General features: G+C 44.7%; 1 protein-coding gene across 5 annotated transcripts in view; it reads right to left on the reverse strand.

Moving 5' to 3' along the window:
• Nucleotides 1-25556, reverse strand: part of CACNB1 (calcium voltage-gated channel auxiliary subunit beta 1) — a 136569-nt gene that overhangs the window by 22777 nt on the left and 88236 nt on the right. For 4 of the 5 annotated variants that reach the window (XM_040330647.1, XM_040330649.1, XM_040330650.1 and 1 more), the window contains 4 exons: nucleotides 23616-23770; nucleotides 16877-16957; nucleotides 13958-14016; nucleotides 2792-2901 (listed from right to left, as the gene is read on the reverse strand). In XM_040330647.1, coding sequence (XP_040186581.1) covers nucleotides 2792-2901; nucleotides 13958-14016; nucleotides 16877-16957; nucleotides 23616-23770 — 405 coding nt within the window. Of the gene's footprint in view, nucleotides 1-2791; nucleotides 2902-13957; nucleotides 14017-16876; nucleotides 16958-17151; nucleotides 17172-23615; nucleotides 23771-25556 lie in introns of all 5 variants that reach the window. The other variant, XM_040330648.1, reaches the window with a different exon arrangement.

The raw sequence follows: 25556 nt of genomic DNA on the forward strand, positions 1-25556 counted from the left end.
TTTGTTTTACGATACCATTCACCAAACTTTTTAGATACATCTCGTTTACCATGCTATTTTTAAAAATAATGCACAAGAATCACAGTTATCTGTAGCACAGTGGAACAGATGCTTTTATTTGTAATATCACTGGCACTTCATAGGTGGTGCTGTCCGGCAGCATCTATGCAGTGAAAGAGACCTGACTTGAAGACTGCAGTCCACAAACAGTCTCCACCAAATTTAACAGAACTTGAGCATTTCTACAAAGAAGAGTGAGCAAATACTGAAAAGTCTAGATGTGCAAAGTTAGTAGAGACATATCCCAACAGACTAATGCCACGTACAGACAATCGGACATTCCGACAACAAAACCGTGGATTTTTTTCCGATGGAAAGTTGGCCCAAACTTGTGTTGCATACACAAGGTCACACAAATTTTGTCGGAAATTCTGAACATCAAGAACACGGTTCCGTACAACACTACGGTGAGCCGAGAAAAATAAAGTGAATGATTCCGAGCATGCGTTGAATTGATTCCGAGCATGCGTGGAGTGTGCATGTGCGTCGGAATTGGCTACACATGATCGCAATTTCAGACAAGAACTTTTGTTGTTGGAAAAATTGAGAACCAGCTCTCAAACATTTGCTGTCGGAAAGTCGGACAGCAAATGTCCGATGGAGCCTACACACGGTCGTATTTTCTGACAACAAGCTCACATCGAACATTTGTTGTCGGAAATTCTGACCACTTGATCGCGGCATAAGGCTGGGTTCACACTGGTACGACACACGACAGTCGTACTACTTTGGATCCGACTTTGACCTGCAACTTGAAGTACGACATGCCTCCGACTTAAATGAACAGGGATCTGACTTGGACCCCCGACAATACCAGGCACTGTGTCTGGTATGAATCATGAGGGGGAACTCCACGCCAGGCCCTTTGGTCTAGTATGGTTTTTAAGGGGAACCCCCTATGCTGAAAAAACGTTGTGGGGTCCCCCCAAAGACCATACCAGACCCTTTATCTGAGCACGCAGCATGGCCGGTCAGGAAAGGGGGTGGGAACGAGCAACCGCCCCCCCCCCTTCCTGAACCCCCTGCCCGAAAGTACCCACTCCCCCCATGTTGAGGGCATGGCATGGTACGGTTTAGAAGGGGGGCACTCGCTGGTCCACACCCACTTTCCTGACTGGCCAGGCTGCGTGCTCGGATAAGGGTCTGATATGGATTTTTGGGGGACCCCCCACGCTGTTTTTTCGGTGTAGTGGTTCCCCTTAAAATCCATACCAGTGCCTGGTATTGTCGGGGATCGAAGTCGGATCCCTGTTCATTGAAGTTGGCCGCATGTCAGACTTCAAGTCGTAGGGCAAAGTCGGATCCAAAGTAGTTAGACTGTCGTGTGGTACCAGTGTGAACCCAGCCTTAGGCTGTAATTAAAGCAAAATGTGGTCCAACAAAATACTGACATAAGTGGGTGATCCTTTTTCCAACTCAATTATATTTTATTTCTATTTTTCTATTTATTTTTTGACATGTTGGTGTTATATCTTTCACTTGGATGTTACAAGTTGCACTAGTAAATACAGTTGGATAAAACAAAATCTATCTTCATTTCAGGCTGCAAAGCAACAAAATGTAATTATTTTAAAGGGGATGATTCTTTTCTATACCCATTGTATACCATTCACCAGGACATCCAGACTATTTTACTAGTTCTAAGTCACGACCTGATAATATTGAGGTTTTTTTTTACTCCAGTGTTCTCTAAGAGCAATGACAAGCAAAATACGCTTGAGCTGTCATTCGAATCACATGCAGATTTTAAAATATAAAAAATTGACTTCTGAAATCGACACATTTTAAAGTTTTGTGAAGGAATGTGATGATAACCATAAAAATGCCTATTTTCTTATGTGTATATATGTTTCTATGCATCTTTTCTATACTATATTCTACTTTGTGTATGTATATATATATATATATGTGTAAACTGCTTTAATAAAGTCCTTACTCAAAATGGTCACTAGTAACACCCCCTCCCACCAAGATGACTGGAGAAGCTAAAGATGGTGCCTACCCCCAACTACCCACACATTAGAAGAATGAGGAAGTAGGAGAGGGACCAGATGACAATCTAGCTTTGACCATCAAGTTTTTGTATTCTTCTTGTATTTCAGCCAATCAGATGTGCCTTTTAGACTGATAACATTTACATAATAGTGATGTATGCTTTATCGTGCTGTGTGTAAAAGAGCTTGGCACTGCCTGTAATAAATCAGAGATAAGGAAGTAGCTGTGCTGAACAGATGTCCAGTGTGTTTGCTTCCAGCATGCATGCATCTCCACATAAATAATTTTGAAACAGCAGCAGAAATCCATCTTGAACCCCACTGAGGTTCAGAACCATCACAGTTTATATACAATATATTAAGTAAATTAAAAATTAAATCACTAAAAACTTTCATTTAGAGTTTTAAGATTTCCAAACAAACATTGTGCAAGACAGCCTATTCACTCAAAATGTATCAATTGTAGGAACCAGTCAAATTTTAAATTAGGTAGACCAGAAAAGCACAGCAAAAAAAGCATTAGAAAAGATAGAAAGATATCTAAATTCTTAAGATAAAGACTACAAAGCAAATATGTAAGTGATGGTAATTCTAAATGTTACTAAACTAACAAAAATTGTCAAGGGTTTCTTAGTGATTCTGAATCCCATTTGGTTTCCTTTTTTGCCAATTGCTTGTGTGCAAACATAATATATCATGGTGTCATTCATTCTGTCAGTGGCTTACTGGACACTCACCTAAACTGGAACGCGTGTTGGATCTCTCCATGATATTGTGCTTGCTTGGATTGTTCAGGACAGAACGTTTGGCAAGAGAGATGTCAGCAGTAACCCGGGTGATGGAGATTCTACAGGAAAGGTAAAAACCATCAAAGCAACTTAACAAAACAAGATTATATGGAAGTGCTAAACTACTACAACTGTTTAAATGTTAATTGAAATAAATAAACATAATAAACAAATTTATATCAAAAAGTCCCAAGTGGTCCATAGTTAATCCATCACCGTGAATGCAATAGATACAATTGTAGTACAATTTCCACCTTAGATTCATAAATACCACGTATCCTCCACCAAACACTCTGAGGCTTACCAGAGACTGCGTGACTCTAAACAGAGAAGTCAAACAGCACACTACAGCCACTACAGCATTCAATCCCCATAGAGCTCTGTACATCACTTGGCGATTCCTTCCTCCATCCCAATCATTCTGTTTCAGAAGCAGGCCAAAGCACAGATGTGGGATTGTCCACCAGATCCCCACTGAAACCTTTTTTTTAGATCTTGGCCTAGACATTTTTTTTTTACGGATGTTGCAGTCAACACCGCTTGATCTCAGCTCTTCCCCCAGGGAGATGTGAGCTCCCAGTTTCCCCCAAGGGAGGAGGATGATAAAGAGCCAACTCCTTGTCTTCCCTTCTCCGGCGCCCGTTGCACATTGAATCACCCCGGGTGACTGTTATTTCTGCAGCCTCTGCTCCACTCTATATAAGGGAGTACAAAGCTCAGCCACTTTTCAGCCTCCACTCGGAGGAGACTCTGCAGAAGCTAAAACTATTACTTTATCTGTCATGGGAAAAGCACAGAATCACTTTAAATATCTCTGTAAAGGATAAGTTCTCCTTTAAAAAAAAAAAATCAAATTTTTTATATTTAAAAAAATTTGCATTTACTAATTATTTTTAGGAGCATGGAAAGCATTGCACTTACGATCAGCAGATCATGGGGACTCCTGTATACTGTCAGTGTAAGCTGTCTGCCAGTGCATCATACGAGCAAGCAGTTTCACACTAACAGGAAGAATCAATGAAATACCAAAACAGGACCCTGGAAGTTCATTGAAAAATACAAGACAACAGCCGCAAAGGCTGTCGGTACTACCATACTTGTAGTTTTCATATTCACAGAACTCTGAATGAATTCCGCAGTCAGGCACTTTTTGAAAAAAAAAGGTTTAATTGTGACAGCGAGTGCAGGGGGGGAAAGAAGATTCCCCGTTTACTGCCACAATGGAGGATTAAGGGGGTGTGGGGGCTGGTGCTACAGTAACATGTTACATGAAAAAAAAAAGTTATAACTAAAACCTGATATTATTTTAAAAAAAGCAGCTGTTGAAGTAATGTTAATCTACTTTCCTGGCAGAGAGTGCAATTCGTGAACACAAAATTGGAAAAAAAAGCTTTTTTGTGTCACATAAAATTATATTTTATTAGAAATTTGACAAACATGCTGGCGAGTTAGGGATTTTCACATCCACATTTGGGCTTTCGTTATGTTGTGCCCCATGCTGTCCACTTGCCGACCAGTCATATACCTAGTATGTCATTGGTCTTCCAGTGGTTGTACCAAGATGATGCCTGCAGGCATTATCCCAGTACCGGGAGGTACTCAGTGGTTGGCTGTCTTGTAATAGCAATTGGAGTAGCTAACTAGCCGCTCTATTGCTATTACAAGCAGCAGAAGGAGAAATCCCAGCCCCCACCATATTCTGCGGATGGCTCGGGCTCTTCTGTCCCACTGCAAGACCCGAGCTGCCAGCTGGCACATCCGCTGGCTACTCAGACACACAAACAAAGCAGAGATTGGTTTCGATCAGGTCTCCACTATGTGGTTTAGCTGGATGTCATTGGTGCCATTTTCAAAAAATCAAGAGCATTGAAAAACACAGATCTTGGAGTTTTGAATGCTTTTAAGGGCAGAGGAGGGATTTGGGGTCTTATTGACCCCAGATCTGTCCATAGAAATTACCTGTCACATGCTTATTGCTGTCACAAGGATGTTTACATTCCTTATGTCACCAATAAAATTGAAAAATAAAATAAAAAAATATAATAATTGGAAAAAAAAAAAAAAACATGCCTCAGTTCCCGCAGCCACGCAAACAACGATTGTCCCACACATGTGAGGTATGACTGTGAATGTCAGACCTAGAGCAGTAATTCTAGCACCAGACTTCCTCTGGAAATGTAAAGTGGTAACCTGTTAAGGGTTTTAACGCGCCACCTATGGATAGTAACATTTACGTTGTTTATCGCCAATGCACAGGCTAGCGCAGTTTTAAAGCATGACATGTTTGGTATCCATTCACTCAGCATAACATCATCTTTTATATTTTACAAAAAAAAGGGTCATGTATTGTGATTTTTTGCATTAAAATCTAGAAAAAAATATTTTATTTTTTCCCCCCAAAAAAACACTGCGTTTGAAAAACCGCTGCACAAATACAGTGTGACATCAAAAAAACACCAATTTATTCTCTAGGGCCTCTGCTTTAAAAAATCTATAAAATGTTTGGGGATTATTAGTAATTTTCTAACAAAAAAAAACTACTTGTCACATGTAAACAAAAAGTGCCAGAAAAAGCCTGGTCTTCACGTGGTTCTACCATGGAGTTAAAGCACCTTGTATGTTTTCTTGGATGGTGCATGTATCAGTACTACTGAGATGATGAGTCTAGATGCAGAATTACCTTTAAACACTTATTTTTTAAGGTAAGCATAGCATGCTGTAACCCACAGAAATTAATCAATGATCTCCTATATCGTATCAGTGACTGGGCTGTAGCTGGATAATGTCGATGTAATGTAGTGCGGATTAAAGTATCACATGGATTGGGTAGAATAGTTTTACCAATTGTAGTGTATAAATAGTCCTCATTTATGCTGAGTTGGTGAGAGTCAGAGCTAGGAATGTAGTCAGTATAACTTGCATGGGTGAGATCACTACTGTTTTTGAATTTCGCACTGAAACTACTCTAAGGATATATAAAAACTAAATAAAAAATCTATGTATTTAAATAACAATAGACAATAGACCAAGTAAGGAATGCTTCCCTTGTATAACACAGTATATTATTACAGAGCTATAAAGAGGCCCATTTAGAGATTACCCTCTGTCTGAAAATACTTCTCTCTCCTATGTTTCCTCCTGCCACTTCTCCCTATGTCACAGCCAGGACCGTTGCTACCACTAGGCAAACTAGGCATCTTTTCTGTGCTTTTATTACCCAGCCGGGTAATAACGATAGAATCAGAAGTAGGTGAAGGGATAGAAGAAAAGGAAAATGCCGGATTCAGGGTTAATTAGCGCGGAAACAGTCCTGCTTTCAATGATAAACTTCTTTACCACTCTAGCCAGAGTGCAGGTACAGCGCACCCAGATAGGCCTCTCTCACCAGCCTAGCAGCCAGAGTGTCACTCGGAAACTTCAGGTTAAAGTCTCTGCCACAGACCCTCCTAAAGGTGGAGACAATCTCGGTCCAAAATCCTTCTCAGCAGGATTCAGCACCCGGATCTCCTTCAAACAGCTTTAGTTGCACCATGGTACTCATAGGCGAACATCATCCAGCCTCTCAGATACAAAGTGTCCTTCGATGAGCAGATAGGCCTCTCCTGCGACACCAGCCTCTTGCTCGGTGTCCCCCAGACAGGTTCTCCATTGACCGGCTTCCTCCACTTTGGACGGACAGCACAGGACCACTTGTGAATTTGTAGACTCAGACCGCTTACTGAGCCTACGAGGTAGATCAATGCTCCAGACCAACGTGGTCCCTGAGCCAGGAACACAGCAACACACACACCCCGGCCAGAAGGGCCACACACGGGGGTGGTGAGACGACTGCCCAGGTGGAAGCACAGGGCGGCAACGACCCCAAGCAAATGGCGTCTGCCCTTAAAATCCCCTCCCCAGCATGCACAGCGAGGCGATCAACCCTCCTGATTGGCTGCCGAGGAGAAGTATCCACATAACCCTGACTCCACTGCTGCCACCTACCGTCCGGGGGTGACTGAAGTCACCAGACGGCAGCATAGGCACCCAGTACAGCCAGGGCTGGAACAGAGGCCTTAAATCTAGCCAAAAAAACCTGGTCAGAGTCAATTAACTCTCTGACCTCCTTCTAAATTGACAACAGCACCTGCTATGAGTGAATGAGTGAGTGAATAACTTGTATAGCGCTACAAATGCGAACTGAATCGCCTCAAGGTGCTTATTTCCATCCAGTGTCATCCTTGTCCTTCAGAAGAGATGAGTCTTAAGTTTTTTCCTGAAGGCCCGATGATTTTCTTCCATGCGGATGTTTGTGGGCAGAGCGTTCCATAGCCGTGGTCCTTGGACTGCAAATCTTCGTTCTCCCTTTGATTTTTAGCGGGACTTGGGGATGTGGAGGAGGTTTTGGTTAGTTGATCGGAGAATGCAATTACTCACACAAGTATTGAGGAGCATTTCCTTGTGTGCACTTGTGGGTAAGATAGAGGGTCTTGAATGTGATCCTATCCTTTTCGGTTAGCCAATGAAGGGTCCTCAGTGCCGGGGTGATGGATTCCCATGGTTTTTTCCCAGTTACCAGTCTGGCTGCCGTATTGTGGACGACTTGTAGACGCAGAATCTGATATTTAGGTAGGCTAATATAGAGGGAGTTTGCGTAGTCGAGTCGGGAATTGATGATAGTTCCAACTACTACTGCTATGTCTTCTTTTGGAATGAAGGGGATGAGTCTAGAGGAGATGGTGGGATCCGATGACTACTGATCCTATTTGTGCATCCATCGACATTTCAGAGTCAAAGATGACTCAGAGACTTTTGACTTTGGTGTTTGGGGTGATCATCTGTCCAAGGATGGTGGGTGGTGTCCATGAAATCTCAGCTTTTGTCTTCCGGTTTGCTTGAGGAGAAGAAGTTCTGTCTTGGATCCATTGAGTTTGAGGGAGCTCTCAGTCATCCAATCATCGATCAATGCGAGGCATTTTTCTAAATCGTTATATTGGTCTTTATTCCTGGTGATGCGAAAGGAGATTTGAGTGTCGTCAGCATATGAGTGGTAGCACAGGTCCTGTTTACTGATGATTTTGAGGAGTGGGCAGAGGTAGATGTTGAAGAGCACAGGTGACATGGGTGATCCTTGAGGGACTCCGCAAGAAATTGCGTGAGTTTCAGAGGAGAAGGCTCCTAGTTTTACTGTCTGGGAACGATTTTCTAGGAAGGATGCGAACTATGGTAGATCTGCGTCTGTGACTCCTGCTACTTCTTTAAGGCGAATGAGTAGCGCTTTGTGGTCTACAGTGTCGAAAGCTGCACTGAGACACTGAGATCCAGCAGCACCAGGAGACATGATTCTCCGTCATCTGTTGCTTCGAGGGCATCATCACATATTTTGAGAAGTGCTGTTTCAGTGCCATGGCCTGGGCGGAAACCTGATTGAAGTGGGTCCAAGAGTTTGTGGGCGTCCAAATGGAGTTGTAGCTGTTGTACTACAGCTTTCTCCATAATCTTGGAGATGGTGTTCAGGCTTGTTATCGGTCTTCATTGATTTGGGTCTTTAGGGTTGTCTTTAGGGTTGTATGATGTTTGTATTGACCTCCTCTTCTTACTGTGGCTGAGTGAGGTTGGTTGTTTTTTTTTCTGTTGAATTATTTGCCGAATGTTTTCAATTTTGTCAATAAAAAAATCCAATAGCTCATTACAGAATTCTTGAGTTTCATTTGCTGGAGGTTCTAGGCAGGTGGGGTTCATAGTCTGAGCAACTAATTTGAAGAGTTTGCTGGGACGGTTTATGGCTTTTGATATGGTGTTTGAGAAATGTTATTTTTCTGCTTTGAATATTGCTTTATGGTATTTATTAGTGAGTGCTTTGTAGTTTGTGCGGTTTTCTGTTTTTTTGGGATTTCTTCTCCATGCTCCTTCAGCTCTTCTGCGTTCTTGCTTCAGTAAAGTAAGCGTGTCATTGAACCAGCCTGGATTGTTTTTCCGGATGGGTGCTCTACGTTTTGGAGTGACTGTCTCTGCTGTTTGTAGCAATGCTTTGTTTAAGGAGTTGAGTGTTTGTTGCGTTGATTGGTTTTGCTTTAGCATTCCTATGTTTTTTGATAGTGTGATTTTGAAGAGTTCAGAGTGTAGTTTCTTCTGAGATCTTATCCAGTGTGTTGTTAATGAGTGTTTCGGTTTTTGGGCGGTGGTGTTGGTGGTGATTTTGAATTTGATAGTGTGGTGGTCCGTCCATGGTAAAGGCATGTTTTTCAGTGTATTGCTGTCCATATTTTGTTTGAAGATGAGATCCAGAATGTGCCCCGAACGATGCATGGGGGTGTTTATCAATGGCTGCAGACCTAGTGCTTCCAGTTGGTTGATGCAGGAGGTGGCGATGGGGTCCTGGGTGGAATTAGCCCAGAGGTTGAAGTCCCCAAGTAAGAGAACATTTTTGGTTTTCAGTGTGTCGAGATGAATTCGGTGAGGGGTGTGAGGAGATTTTTCTTTGGTCCTGGTGGTCTATAGCATAGTAGTATGTGGATGGTGTCCTGGGGAGTTGCTTGAAGCTGTAGAGTGAGAGTCTCAATGAAAGGCAATGAGTTCTGTAGAGTTGATTTGGTGAGCGAGAGGTGGGATTTGAAGATCACTGCTAGGCCTCCACCTCTTTGTCCGATTCTATGCTTGGTTAGGATAGAGTAGTTCTCAGGCACCAATTCTATTAGGATGGTGTTACAGTCCGGTGTTAGCCAGCTTTCCGTGATAAAGAGGCAATCTGTGTTATTTTGAGTGATGAAGTCGTGGATTTCTTGTCTGTGCTTGACTGACAATCTGGTGTTCATCAGGGCACATGTTAAGTGTTGTAGTTGAAGTGGTGCCTTCTTGTTTTTGCTAGTTGATTGTTGATTCCTTCTTAGAAGTTGTTCTTTCCGTAGTATTTTTTGGGTGGAGGTTGGTAGTGTTGAGGCTATATTCCTAAAACTTTGGAGGGTGTCCGCTGAATATTTAAAGTTGCACATGATGGGCAAAAAGTTGCTGTTGATGAGATGCTGCGATGATTATACAGCTGAGGCGGCGATTGAGGATGACAAGGTGATGCTGATCCTGAGGATGCAGCAGATAGGGTGGTGATGATGATGATGATGATGATGGTGATGCGAAAGGTAATGGTGGCGATAAGTGAAGGTGATAGACCCAATTGACCTAAAAAAGCCGCCTAGCTGTTGATCCAGAGGAAGGCGAAAACCCCAGCTGAGCTTGGCCAATTGCTACTGCAGGGGAAAAATTCCTTCCGGACGCCTCAAGAGGCGATCGGGGAACCCTGGATCAACTGTCTATGGTTGGTGCCCTGATGTGCTTACCTGGGTGTACCCACGGGAGAGAGAGTTAGGGGAAGGACAATGGGATGGCCGGGGCTAGGCCGCAGCCAAGGTCTGTCCTGTGGGTTCTAACAGTGTAGAGGAGGGGTACCCGACTGGTGACAGGCGGCGGCTGCGGGGGGTGTGATAGTGAGGGGGGGGTGGCTGAGCTGGGGGGAGAGGTGAGTGGGGGTTTGCTGGGGGATAGCACGCAGGTTGTCCGTGGATGAGTCCTGGATGGTCGAATGGATAGAGCTCCTGTCACACACGTCCGTTACGCTTGACCTTGTGTGTGGATTGCTCTATGAAGTGGTGAGCCAGAGCTCCTGTCACACACGTCCATTACGCTTGACCATGTGTGTGGATTGCTCTGTGACGCGTTGCCGATCGGATCGGGGGTGATGAGGATTTTTTTTTTCCTGTATCAACTTGCTATGGTAGGCAGGAGCCTGGGGTACTTACCTGGTTGTCAGGTGCAAGCAAGTGATCAAGTCCAGACTGCAAGGCTGATGGAGGTCCTCAGGTGAAGAGGATGTGTAAGCTGAGGGGTGGTAAGGGGAGGAAAAGAAAAGGAAGAAAAAAAAACTGGGCTGGTGGTGAAAGTGCTTTGGTGTAGCAAAATGGTCGCTACTTACCAGGTTGAAATCCTTGGTTCGTTCGTCCACTTGTGAGTGGCCTGGAGGGGGGTGACTGGCAATGACTGGTTCCAGGAGGGTCCTGTGGCTGAATCCAGGGGAAGTGACTAGGGGGGGTCAGGAGGGGGTGTTTGGTGCCCTGACTGGGTGTACCAAGATGGCTGCGGCGGACGGTCTTTCCTGCTGGGATCGGGCCGCTACCAGCTGCGGGGAGCTCCAGGGAAGGAGGCAGCCGGCGGGCCCGCCGAGGAGGTAAAGGAGGCAAGATGAGGAAAATTGAGGCCCCAGTTGTTGGATGGACAGATCCAGGTCGCAGCCGCGGTCTGTCCTGGGGGAGCCGCGGTCTATCCTGTGGGAGTCGAGCAGGTACTGCTGTGCCTTTCTGGGGGCCACTGCCGGCTGGGTGGTGCTCCGGGGAAGGAGGCAGCTGGCGGGCCTGCTAGGGAAGAAAATGGGAGGAAAAGCTGGAGGATGGGTTGTAGGCCGCAGCCGCTGTCTATCCTGGGGGACTAGTGCACTAGCGTGACCGTCGGGTGATGGATGGCGGAAGGTGGTAGGCTGCGGCTGCGAGCTGGTGAGTGGGGGACACTGGGCTGGGATGAGGGGGAGCTGGGGGAGAACCGAGTCTATGGGGGACCGTAGACCGGCTTACAACCGCTGGAATCCTGGGATTAGACTGTTAGTCTTCTGGATGTCTGGAGCTGCATGCACACACAGGTGCTATAAAAGTAGCCAGGCGCTACACATTATATAATCAGATTTTACAATCTCTGAACAATTTCCTTTAGATTTACCATAACTATTTATTTTGAGGGTAAATTTAAAACAATCTATTTAACTTGTATCAAATCAGAAAGGCCCTTGCACTACTTGGATAATGATAGATCTAAAGTAGATTCTACCAGTGGTGGCTTTTTTTTTAGGGGGGAGCGGCAAACAAACCACCCCAGGTCCGCACTCAGCCCCTCCACATTCCCCCACACTTGGCCATCTCCATAGTCCCCCTGCACTCAGCCCCCTCCACTTCTCCTCCGCCTTCTGTCCTGATTGGCCAGGAGGAGACGCCAGAACACAACAGGAAACATTTATTCGCTAGTGTCACAAGTGGGTGGGTTCGAGAAGTAGAGCCCAACTTTTTCCAAACCAATTAGAGCTTCAGGTTCTAATCGTGTGACTTGGGAAAAAAAACCTCATAGCAAGCTATGAGTCTGGCGCCCTGCATGCATGCCTGCATGCAAACTAGGGGGGCGGTGCCCCTGTGCCTCTAATGTATTGGCCGCTCTTGGATTCTACAATAAGATTTCAGTGTATGATCCACTTAACACAGAATTAAAGAAACCATTAGTAGGTTTAACTATTTAGCATACCCCAACACTGAATTATCAGATTTGTGTGACGCAATACTTATATCATACTTACAGAACAATACAGTTGTTTTATAAGAAGATCATATGCCAAAATGACAAAGCAGAGAAGCAATTATTTCTCTTTAATGCTTTCTGGTCTTTATAGATCAGGGGGTCTCTAAACTTTATAAATAAAGGGCTAGTTTACTGTTCTTCCAGACTTTAGGTGGGCCGAACTGTGACCACTGGGAGTAGTAAATGCCCCAACATCAGTGGGAATAGACAAGCTTTCAGCCTTGGTTGTCAATGGGCATAAACAAATTACATAGCGTCTGTGGTCAGTAGGAGTAGGAATAGTGTCCCATCATTGAGGTTAGTGGAAAAAATGGTGTCCCATCATTTGTGTCAGTTGGGAGTAATAGTGTTCCATAGTTTATTTTAGTGGAAGGAATTTTGTGTCCCATCACTGGTGTCAGTGGAAAGAATGTTGTCCCATCCTTGGTGTTAATAGGAAGAATAGTGCCCTATTATTGGGGCAGTGGGGGGAATAGTGTCCTATCAATGGTGTCAGTGGGAGAAATAGTGTCCCAGCATTGTGTCAGTGGGAAGAATAGTGCCCTATTCTTATTGATGTCAGTGGGAGGAATAGTGTCCTATCAATGGTGTCAGTGGGAGAAATAGTGTCCTATCAATGGTGTCAGTGGGAGAAATAGTGTCCCAGGATTGTGTCAGTGGGAAGAATAGTGTCCTATCGATGGTGTCAGTGGGAGGAATAGTGTCCTATCATTGGTGTCAGTGGGAGGAATAGTGTCCTATCATTGGTGTCAGTGGGAGGAATAGTGTCCTATCATTGGTGTCAGTGGGAGGAATAGTGTCCCATTGATGGTGTCATTGGGAGAAATAGTGTCCCATCTTTGTTGTCAATAGAAGGAATGGTGTCCCAGCATCAGTGAGAGGAATAATACCCTAAGGGCCAGATAAAGGCAAGAAAAGGGCCACATCTGGCCCTCAGGCCACAGTTTGGAGACGCTAGATGGACCAGATAATAATAACTAAAATTGTATATTAAGTGACATTTATTCTAATGTTTATAAAGCATATTCACATTAACCACAATAGTTATCACTGCAAGAACTGAAATAGACAATGCCCTTCATATTTCGATCCCAACTGTATATTTTGTTTATAAGAAATGTCATGTTAGTTTAAGTATTATATTATCTGTGCTATCTTTTGCATACATATGTACGGTAAATATATGATAGTGAAATGGCATATGTCCTCTGGCTCACAATATCTAATAAAACATTCTAAACTTGGTTAATGGGCCATACAAAGACATAAGAAAGCCTCTACTATCCTGGTTTTCCTGATTACTTTGGATGACTCTCCTTTTAGGAATGTGATTGTAAACGATCTATATTGACAAGCCAGCCCCCTCTTCTTCAGAAATGGGCCATTATACGTAGAAGGTAATAGTTCTCCACGGAGGGTGGGCTGACCATTTCTTACACACAAGTCTATTTACTATAGATATCAATTGAAACATTTAGTCTAATTTCCAGAGCTGCATAATGCAACATGCATGCGCCTGGTCTGATTACCTGGCCACACCTTTATGGGTAGACTCCGTGGCGAAACAGCATCTTTAATTAATTATTCTTGTTATATTTTCTAATATTATCGGTATATGTCATTTACTTTTAATAAATGTTAAACTTATAAATATTTGTGTGATCTCTCTTTGGACATACCGAATACAACCCCAAAAACAAACTATCACGTGACCGTGATACAACAACATATAAAATGACAAAGTATTACCTTCCATCAAAGCGATGCTTCAAGAAGTCAAACAGGGCTTTCTGCATCATGTCCGTGACCTGCAGGCAAAGAAACAAATCTAAGCACTAAACTAAACATTCACTACTTATTGACCCAGTAATAATTTTTTCTTGGAATTTTTTCATACTGTGTACATGAGCCCCTGAACCTCTCCTTTTCCCCTCCACTTCTGTTTGTTTACAACAAAAGTGCAGAGGTCTTGTGCGCTGCTCAACGCGCACTACAGATTCCATAGTTCCTAGTCCATCTCAGGAGCGAGCAGGAGAGCATGGCTACATCCCTACATACAGTGGGACCACAGAGAACAAATGTAGCCACCCCTCAAACAGGGAGTCAGATCACAGCAGCAATACATACCTTTTTGAGTTCAGAATACAGACTTGAATATTTTATTTTTTTAAAACCAGTGTTTACTGTCACTTTAAATCATCTGAAGATGTAAACAGAGCTGCTGATAAGGCAGTACAGCTGGCCCTCCTGTACTGGGCACATTCCCTATCAGTTCAAAAGAAGGGCCAGCTGTACTGCCTTGTGACTCTTGTGGATCCCCCTGCAGCACTGTCAGCTTTCTCTCTCCGGCTTCGCTGCAGGTTCTTGTATTTGCACCCCTTCCACCGCTTGTCTGGTCCCCCCTGTTTGCCCACCTCCCCAGCAGTACTTTCCTCCTCTTTTCTCCTGCCGTCAGCTGCTGAGTAAACTGAGTTTACTATGCTACCGTTTGTAATTGAACAGGAAGCCTCAGAGCACTTCCTTCATTCATATGCAGCTGAGGCTGCAGAGAAAGGGACTGATGAATCTCTGTCTCAAATGTGAGACATCAGGGGTCTGTTTAGACCCCTGGTATTTTACCAAAGACCCCCCCCCCTCAAAAGGGAACTTACAAAAATATAATGAATAAATAATAACTTTTTACAAATTTTTGAAAAAAAAATAAAAAATTAAGGGCTTGTTCACGTGTGCTTTGCTCTGTAATGAGCAGTCAGCATTTGGATTGCTCTTCAGAGAGCACTTGACAGACAGTGAGGAGGCATATTGCCTCCCCACCCCCTGCTCTAACCCCCCACCACAACCATGCGCTTTACATAGCATCACGGTTGTGACTTATTAGCGAAAAAATTCTTTGATATTTTCCAGGGGGCCCTCTCAGGTCGGCTGCACAGCCCTCCTTATGGGGCCCCCCAACCTCGCCTACACCCCCACCCCCCAGGTGCCTACACCTCTAAAACGGAAAAAAAGTCCCTCCTTTGCTCTCACCTCCTGGACCCCTGTGTTAACCTGATGGGGCCCAGCGAAACACAATTTAAGTCCTGGTAAGCAGGTAGGAGTGGGGGTGTGGTCTAGTAAAATAAATGTATTTATTTAGGCAGAAATTACCAAGCTGCCCTGGGCCCCTGGTTAGCTTATGGGGTCTGGGCCCAGTACAACAGGACAAGATGTACTGCCTTATCAGTGGCCCTGGCTGTATGTGATTTCTAACAACAGCCATAGGCAGGCCTGGACTGGGGCAAAAGATAGGCCCAGGCATTTTAGACTGCTAAGCAGCTAATATTTCCAGGGACTGGGGGGTGGGGGAGGGCAGGGGGGTTAGGCGTTTGTGAGGGCGGTTGGTGATGGGATATTCACAGTCGGTTCTCCACACTGTAATGTAAAGGAGCACTGTGATATAAAGGGGGCTGCATTGTAAAGGGGCACTGTAATGATTATAGTGCCCCTTTACAGTGCAGTCCCTTTTATATTACAGTGCCCCTTTACATTACAGCACCTCTAGCAATCACAGCCCCCCAACACAGTCCCCCTTGTGATCAAGTCCCCCCCCTTTTACTCTCTGCTCACTGTGCAGATCTCCATCTCCTCCCACCCCCTGCGTCCCTTACATCAAAGTCTGCAAAGCCCTGCTTACATTAAAGTCTGTAGAGCACCCCATACACAGTCCCCCTTAGAGTTTGCAGAATTTCCACTTACACTGTAAGGGAGGAGCTCTGTGGATTCTAGTGTAAAGGGGAACCCTGATTTAAGGGGGTGCTCTGATGTAAGGGGTGTTCTGGGAACCCTGATTTAAGGGGAAGCTCTGATGTAAGGGGGAATGCTGTGGACTCTGGTGTAAAAGGGAACTCTGATGTAAGGGGCTCTGCTTACCAAAACCCCCCCTTGCATCAGAGTCCACAGAGCACCCCTTAACCACTTTACGCCGGTGCCTCCCGACCCTTTAGAGGGTTTCTGATCCTGGGAGGCAGGACGGGGTCTATGATCATGTGACCAATGTGAATGGCTGTCACGTGATCAGAAAGCTTCCGATGACAAGCAGTAATCGGGAGCTTTCCGTTAGTTGCAGGTAAATGTGCTGTGAGTACACAGGGCACACACTCTCAGCACAGCTGTGTTTGCAGTGTGGTATACAAATATGTGACCACTCTGTGCCAAGGCCCACCCGCCACTGTCGTTCTGAAGAGGTTAAATTCGTATATACACTGGGAGGCAGGAGAGAAGGAGAGCTTGCTCACCCCAGGATGGAGGCGCAGGCATAGGATGTCAGCAGCTTTCCTCTTCTGACTGGTGGTTGCTGGCTTCAAACCCCCCCCCCCCCCCCCCACTCAGCTCAGCCCTGCAGCCAGCCGGAGGAGACACAGGCATGGCTGCATAGCGGAGGTGAGCGGAGGTGAGCGGTGGCCGCGGTCTGCATTAGCCCTATCCAGACCGTAGTCACAGATTACCTCCCACTGTCACCAACAGGCCAAGGACCAGGTGGTTCCGGCCCACCAGGCAAATGTCTGATCTACCCTATGGCCAGTCCGGGCCTGGCTATGGGTGTAAGAATTCCTTTGAGGTGGACTTTAATTGCAATATCCAATGACTAGCTTTAGCTGATTCTATAGATACAATGTTACCCTTTCACATTACCTCATAACCTTTCAGCGAGGGCCCAACTAGAATGATTGGCCTCATTGAAGGAACCACATCATATGGAGGGATGTGCTCTGTCTGCAAAAGAAAAAGTGGCTTAAAATCAATGTGCACACCCTACATTTTCATCTTCTGACTATCATGCAGATCATTTAAGCATATCAACCACCCACAGACACTGCATTGCATGCTCTATTCGGGGTCCATAACACAGCAGCACAAGACAGCGTAATATAAAGAAGACACTTAGCGGGGTGCATACAGTTACTTACTGACTTCTGCCTTTGTTTAGCTATATGTAGTCAGTGAAAGAAGCAGAAGAAAAAGAAGGGAGGGGTAAGGGTTAATGTAGTAGGAGAGGAAAGGAGAGGAGAGGAGAGGAGAGATAGTAACAGGAATGTCCAAAGAAAAATGAGTGAGTGAGGGATGATAAGAGAGGAAAAAAAGAAAACAATTCATGCCTGTTATTGCCATGATCACTGCAGCAAAGTCTACACAACATGCGTTTATACGCTGAGATTTACACATCGCTTTAAGTTGGAATTAACTAGATAAAAATACTTTGTTAGGCTTTGCTCATTTCTTGGTTGACACTACCCTACCAAAATTATCCATAAGTAGAAGAGTTTCTGCCTTTAATGCTTCTCTGTGCAGCACGCTCTTGGTAATCTTTATCCCTGCATCCCACCTCCAGGTGGCCCTTTAATGCCCAGGAGTTGGCGTGGGTTCTCCATCATGTGACGGCTGTGATTGGCTCTCACAATGGTCACATAATCAGGACCCTTTGGGTCTCAGTTGGATACCATGACCGAAAACTGTGACTGCTCGGTCAGTGTGCTGGGACTGGGAGCGCACAACTGATTCATGTACAGGCTGCTTTAACCGCTTAAAGCGGAAGTTCACCCAAATAACATTTTTCTCAGAACAACTACTTTAGACTTCTAACATGTACAGTACGCAATTTTTTTTTTTTTTACGCTGTACATACCTTATAATCTATCTTTTAATTCCGGCTGCCGGGTACTTCTCCCCGCGGGAGTAGGCGTTTCCAAGCTGAGGAGGCATGTCATCTGGGAGGTCGCCCAGATGATTGACGTCTTTTCAGCAAAAGCTCCCCCCGGCGGATAAGGCCCTGCCCCCTGTATTGCGTAGGCGCGTCCGAGTCACGGCGTTTCCGAAAGAAGCCAAATATGCAGATCTGCTAGTCGGCTCTATACGGCGCCTGCGCCTCCTCAGCTTGGAAACGCCTACTCCCGCGGGGAGAAGTACCCGGAAGCCGGAATGAAAAGATAGATTATAAGGTATGTACAACGTAAAAATAAATAAATAAATTGCGGACTGTACATGTTAGAAGTCTAAAGAAGTTGTTCTGAGAAAATTTTTATTTGGGTGAACCTCCGCTTTAAAACCTGCCCCATAGCAGACATACTGCTACAGGGTGGCTCTCCTGTGCAGAATCACGTATGAATATTTGATTCTGTACTTGTGACTAGGGGGCACATGTGCGCCCTCAGTGGCCCACTTCTGCTGTGATTACTCACAGCAGAAGACGATCTGCGGGTGTCGGGTACTGGATGTCCGCCAGCACCCGTCGATCATCAGGTAGAGACACAGAACGGAGATCTGCCTGAGTAAACATGGCAGATCTTCGTTCTGACAGGAGGGAAGGGATGGTTTTTGTGTCCCTGCAAAGCAGGAAAAAAAATCAATCACGTCCGTGAGTAAAAGCACCACACACAGTACAGTAAAACACTGGCTAGGCACACAGTTAACCCCTTGATCGCCCTAGAGGTTTAACCCCTTCCCAGCCAGTCTCATTAGTACAGTGACAAAAAAAGAGAAATACCCTTCAATGGAATAGGGACTATTATGGGCACATCAGACAGAAGTAAGGAGAAGTTTCCGGGACCCTGTGTGTATAGAGCGGAAGTGATATCAGCTTGGGGGTGGACGGCCTCTACGTCATGTGTCTGTTTACAGCGGCTTACCTTCGAGTTCATCCAGGTCCAGAAAAAAAGATGGAAAAGGTCTGAGTCTTTTAGTATTTATGTCCTAAGGGCTCTTTCACACGGGCGGCCCGTTCAGGCCCGCCTGCCAGTTTTTTAGGCAGACCTGAACGGGCGCTCCGTGCTCCTCTATGGAGCCGCGGATGTCAGCGGTGACATGCCCGCTGACATCTGACCCGCTCCGATCCGCCAAAGTGTGACGGAGGAAAAACCTACTTTTCCATCCGTCTGGCGGATCGGATCGGGTGAACACGGACATACGGTCCGTGTTCATCCGATCCCCCCATAGGGGAGAGCGGAGAAAAGACAGGGCGGTCCCTTCACAGTCTGTGTTTACCATCCCCAAACGAGAGCAGAAAGGTGCTTTAACCTCCCTGGCGGTATGATTAATTCAGATTTTAGGTGCTGAAAGCGGTACCATTATTTTGCATGGAAAGTTGGCGTTTTATATTGTAGGCCTGTAATTCTTAAATAACTCACTTAAATCTGTCCAAACAAGAGTCTAGTAGGCATCCCGGGTATAATAAAATTTGAAACACAAAATCATAAATTATAATACAATAAATAAATATAAATAATTATATATAATAATAAAAAATTATTACTTTTAATTTTTTGATGACGAATTTCCCCACAAATCGCTATCGCTCAATTCTGCAAGTGATTATAATTTATTATCGCTGTTTTCTAGCTGCTCTAAAACCACTTTTGGCATAAAGGGACACTTTTGGTTGCTATGGACAATCTACAGTTTGCAGGCAGAAAGAAGTTTTTATTTTATAAAAGTACATGCAGGACACGGGGCAGACCACTAGGGACAAGGGGGTGTGTATTTTTTACATACAGTACTGTAATCTATAAGTATTGTGTTTATTTACTTTTTGAAATTTGGCGCCGATCTCCACCCCTGTGCGTCATAGCGTCGCAGGGAACGGAGCTCGGCGGCACTTGGCACTGTGAATCGAGCTAGCGAGGACACCGCTTGATCACACAGCGGGGCGGCATCGCAGGATCCAGGGACAAGGTAAGTAACTTGTGCCTATGGACTCTGCAAGGCCATCCCGAGTCAAGCTCGGGGTTACCGCTTTTGGTCCTGAGATTCCACCCCGAACCAGACTCGGGAATACCGCCAGGGGGGTTAAAGGCTCCAAGAAAGCTGCTCTAAGCTTTGCAAGTGTTTGCTTAAACCGCTACCCTTACATGAGATAAAGCCTGTGTTTATAAGGTCAATATGATTGAAAAAAATATTGTCCATGGGTATACAAAACATCATACATAGTATTAATATAGTGAAAAGTTCAATTTCCAGTGAAAAAATTGTTGGATGAAATTGTGCCCGTGACTAAAAAAATATAGAAATCCTCCACCGGTGCAGTAATTGAATAGATATCTATGCGCTTACCGGAAGGGCAAGCAAACAGGGCTTGCAGCTGAAATCCCCCAGCTAGGGTCTTTAAGTGGAAATCCAGATATTATTCCTCCAAATTGGGTAGATAATTCCGAAATCCAAGAGGCATGTAAATAAATGTATAAGCAAATAGTGATGCACCGTAAGCAAATGAACATAGGCACACCAAGGGAAAAACCTCCACCGAAAAGAATCACCAAATAAAGGGGACTCTTACCAGAAATAAGTGATAAAGAGCTTGTGGCCAAACCCAGCCAGGGCCTTTGGGGTTAAATCCAATCAATCGATTCCCTCACAAAGCAAGACCGAATATATCACCATAAAAAAGAGAGATTCCACATAGTGACGTACCATAGGTAAAAAGATTTAATAAGGTAGATGCACTTACATGGAAGCAGATAAAATCAGCATATAAAAGATTCGAGCCGGCCGGCTACTACAAACGCCCGTCCTTCGGGACCTAGACGCAGCACGTCAAAGCGTCTCCTCCTCCCGACGTACGTTTCGTCAGTATGTGACGTCGTCTGGGGAACGGTTCCCCAGACGACGTCACATACTGACGAAACGTACGTCGGGAGGAGGAGACGCTTTGACGTGCTGCGTCTAGGTCCCGAAGGACGGGCGTTTGTAGTAGCCGGCCGGCTCGAATCTTTTATATGCTGATTTTATCTGCTTCCATGTAAGTGCATCTACCTTATTAAATCTTTTTACCTATGGTACGTCACTATGTGGAATCTCTCTTTTTTATGGTGATATATTCGGTCTTGCTTTGTGAGGGAATCGATTGATTGGATTTAACCCCAAAGGCCCTGGCTGGGTTTGGCCACAAGCTCTTTATCACTTATTTCTGGTAAGAGTCCCCTTTATTTGGTGATTCTTTTCGGTGGAGGTTTTTCCCTTGGTGTGCCTATGTTCATTTGCTTACGGTGCATCACTATTTGCTTATACATTTATTTACATGCCTCTTGGATTTCGGAATTATCTACCCAATTTGGAGGAATAATATCTGGATTTCCACTTAAAGACCCTAGCTGGGGGATTTCAGCTGCAAGCCCTGTTTGCTTGCCCTTCCGGTAAGCGCATAGATATCTATTCAATTACTGCACCGGTGGAGGATTTCTATATTTTTTTAGTCACGGGCACAATTTCATCCAACAATTTTTTCACTGGAAATTGAACTTTTCACTATATTAATACTATGTATGATGTTTTGTATACCCATGGACAATATTTTTTTCAATCATATTGATTTTTTACACTCATTCACTGTTAGCGCAACTAATTCGTTTTGTTTTTGATTTTTATTGTGTGTATATCACAATTTTTGTTGCAGCTTTTCTTCACTTTTGTTGTTTATTTAGTTAGTTTAGCGCAGTCTCAAAATTTTCTCTATTTACTGTGTTTATAAGGTGTTTATAAGGTCTGCAAATTTTCCCATGAGCTAGCCTCCTAAACCTGCCATTGTACTGTACTTAAATAAAGGGGCAGAATGGAATGGTACAGGATGTGGGGCTTAAAGGGGTTGTAAAGGTTTGTTTTTTATTTTCTAAATAGGTTCCTTTAAGCTAGTACATTGTTGGTTCACTTACCTTTTCCTTCAATTTCCCTTATAAATCTTTTTTTCTTTGTCTGAATTTCTCACTTCCTGTTTCTCCTCAGTAAGCTTTCCACCATCATCGGAGCGGTGATTAGTCAGCCAGAACAGCTTACTGAGGAGGAACAGGAAGTGAGAAATTCAGACAAAGAAAACAAAGAAAAAATAACATTTAGAAGGGAAATGGAAGGAAAAGGTAAGCGAACCAACAATGCACTAGCCTAAAGGAACCTATTTGGAAAATAAAAAAACGAACCTTTACAACCCCTTTAACCCTTTCAAACTAAGCTATCCCACTTTAAAAAAATATATATTATAATAAAATCAGTAGATTGTGAGTTGAATTTGTTATTGCACAATCACCAGGCAGGTATTAATAGAGCAGTACAGAAGTATTAGACTTAGGCAACATGAATAAATATTAGGCAAATGACACAAATTAAGCAAGTCTTAACGCTCACATTGGGGAAAAAAACAGCAAACACAACATCAACACTTAGGGGTTAATTTACTAAAATTGGAGAGTGAAAAATCTGGTGCAGTTGTGCATGCAGGCCATTCAGCCTCTAACCTCAGCTTGTTCAATAAAGAAGAACTCCATCTTTTGACTTACTGTACATAGTTTGTTTGGGGAAGCTTGGCCAAAATGAACTATGACCCTCACTAACATGTGAGGCCGCTGGAAGTGCGGTATAACCTGTATGCACTGTGTGGAAAATTATTATTAGATCCCCTGCAGATTTTGTAAGTTTGCCCACTTACAAAGAAATGAAGGGTGTATAATCGTTATCATTGGTGTATCACAGGGCAGCCAATGTACATGTATCCCTATGGGATAGCGGGTGTCAGCAGATGAACATCTGCTGACACCTGATGATGGTCCGATTCTGCAGATGGAGGATAATCCTATCTTTCCATCCGTCTGCAGAGCAGATCGGGTGGACATGGACAGACGGTCCGTGTTCATCTGATCCCCCATAGGGAGGAGCGGGGATCTGACAGGGACCGCACGGTCATCTGCCAGCTCAGCGGGGATCAACGGAGCGATCCCCTCTGAGCAAGCGGATAAGAAAGGCACGGATCCTCACGGGATCTGTACGTGGGAAAGGGCCCTTAGGTGGCTTGTTTCCAGAATGATGGATAAATATTGCTCACAAGCACAGTAAGGCCTCGTACACACGACCGAGGAACTCGACGGGCGAAACACATCGTTTTGCTCGTCGAGTTCCTTGTGAAGCCGTCGAGAAACTCGACAAGCCAATTTTCTCCATTCCCGTCAAGGAAATGGAGAACATGCTCTCTTTTTGGCTTGTCAAGTTTCTCGACAGTTTCCTCGACGAAAATGTACACACGACCGGTTTCCTCGGCAAAAAAATATCTCCCAGCAAGTTTCTTGCTGGTTTTCGCAGAGAAACTCGGTCGTGTGTACGAGGCCTAAAACATTCCCAGGTCTCCCTTGATTTGGGTAAAGTGTTGTCAGTTAAAGTAACACAATGCCTTATCGCAAAAAATGGCCTGGTCATGAAGGGGGTAAATCTTCCAGAGCTGAAGTGGTTAAGCTTTGACAAACAAACCTGGAAGCTGATTGGTTTCTATGCAGAGCTGCACCAGATTTTGCACTCTCCAGTTTTAGTAAATCAGCCCCTCAGTGTTACGCCTTTGGTCAAGCTACAACTATTGGTTCATAGCTAATGTTACCAATAACACTGCACCAGGCGGGGGTTTTACCTTTTTAAAGAAAGGGGCACGTTTGGTACTAGCTGGGGGGGTTGTTACGCTCCCAGAACTGTTGTGGGGGGTGTGGTGAGCACCCTGAGGATCTGCTTCTTCATATTCTAATTCAGCATCTATTTCATAAGCTAAAGGGGATTCTAAGGGACCACCTGAGGAGGAGTGAGCGGGAAGGCGGGATAGTGAAGGGTGAAGAAACGCAAAAGAAGAAAGATAAAATGTATCAGTATTGGAGAAACACAAAAGTGTAAAGGAAAATCATATATAACTGAAAAAAAGAGACGTTAGAGGGATACACAATGAGAAAATCAGGTAGAGACATGTAGAAATAAATGGCATCAAAAGGCACTGAAAAAATAACTGAGGGGAGCTGGAGATCAGCTCAGGTTTGATTTCTCCATCTGAATAATCCCACTTCATAAGGAAACTTTTTTGGATCCATTTCCAGGTTGTTTTAGTTCAGCAACCTCGGGGTTCCCTCCACACCCAGACCCCCCAGGACAGCCCCCTCTCCAACGCAGTAAGTGCTTTTCTAGGGCTCACCATTTGCATCTTTATAGATAGCGGAATCAGGCGGGAAAGTCAATTTCACGTGAAGGGGAACTGGAGAAGCGAAATTTCCTTTTCCCCAGTCCCTCTGCATGTCAGTAACCCCTGACAATGAGCTGGCAAAAACAAACAGGGTGGGGGACAACATCATGCCAAACAGAAATATGCCATTGTGCTTTGGAAGCCACTTAAATAAACTTAAAACCCAACTGGACAGAAGAACTTGCAGCCATGTTTTTTAAATCAGATCCTTTTTATTTTAATGCAGCCATGTTTACCTGTTATTCTTCAGAAACGTGTGAGTAGAAGACCAAAATCACCATTCCACCAACCTAGCACCCTACAGCTGCACCAAGCACCAGAGTCAGCAAATCCCAACCTAGCACCCTACAGCTTCACCAAGCACCAAAGTCAGCATTCCCCAACCTAGAACACTAAAGCTGCACCAAGCACCAAAGTCAGCATTCCCCAACCTAGCACTCTACAGCTGCACCAAGCTCCAAAGTCAGCATTCCCCAACCTAGCACTCTACAGCTGCACCAAGCACCAAAGTCAACATTGCTCAACCTAGCACCCTTAAGCTGTACCAAGCACCAGAGTCAGCATTCCCCAACCTAGCACCCTAAAGTTGCACCAAGCACCAAAGTCAGCATTCCCCAACCTAGCACTCTACAGCTGCACCAAGCACCAAAGTCAGCATTCCCCAACCTAGCACCCTAAAGATGCACCAAGCACCAAAGTCAACATTCTTCAACCTAGCACCATAAAGCTGCACCAAGCACCAAAGTCAACATTCCTCAACCTAGCACCATAAAGCTGCACCAAGCACCAAAGTCAACATTCTTCAACCTAGCACCCTTAAGCTTTACCAAGCACCAGAGTCAGCATTTCCCAACCTAGCACCCTAAAGCTGCACCAAAGTCAGCATTCCCCAACCTAGCACCCTAAAGATGCACCAAGCACCAAAGTCAACATTCTTCAACCTAGCACCCTTACGCTTCACCAAGCACCAGAGTCAGTATTCCTCAACCTAGCACCCTTATACTTCATCAAGCACCAAAGTCAGCATTCCCCAACCTAGCACTCTACAGCTGCACCAAGCACCAAAGTCAACATTGCTCAACCTAGCACCCTTAAGCTGTACCAAGCACCAGAGTCAGCATTCCCCAACCTAGCACCCTAAAGTTGCACCAAGCACCAAAGTCAGCATTCCCCAACCTAGCACTCTACAGCTGCACCAAGCACCAAAGTCAGCATTCCCCAACCTAGCACCCTAAAGATGCACCAAGCACAAAAGTCAACATTCTTCAACCTAGCACCATAAAGCTGCACCAAGCACCAAAGTCAACATTCCTCAACCTAGCACCATAAAGCTGCACCAAGCACCAA

The sequence above is a fragment of the Rana temporaria genome, chromosome 12 (genome assembly GCF_905171775.1).
Source record: "Rana temporaria chromosome 12, aRanTem1.1, whole genome shotgun sequence".
Classification (NCBI taxonomy): Eukaryota; Metazoa; Chordata; class Amphibia; order Anura; family Ranidae; genus Rana; species Rana temporaria.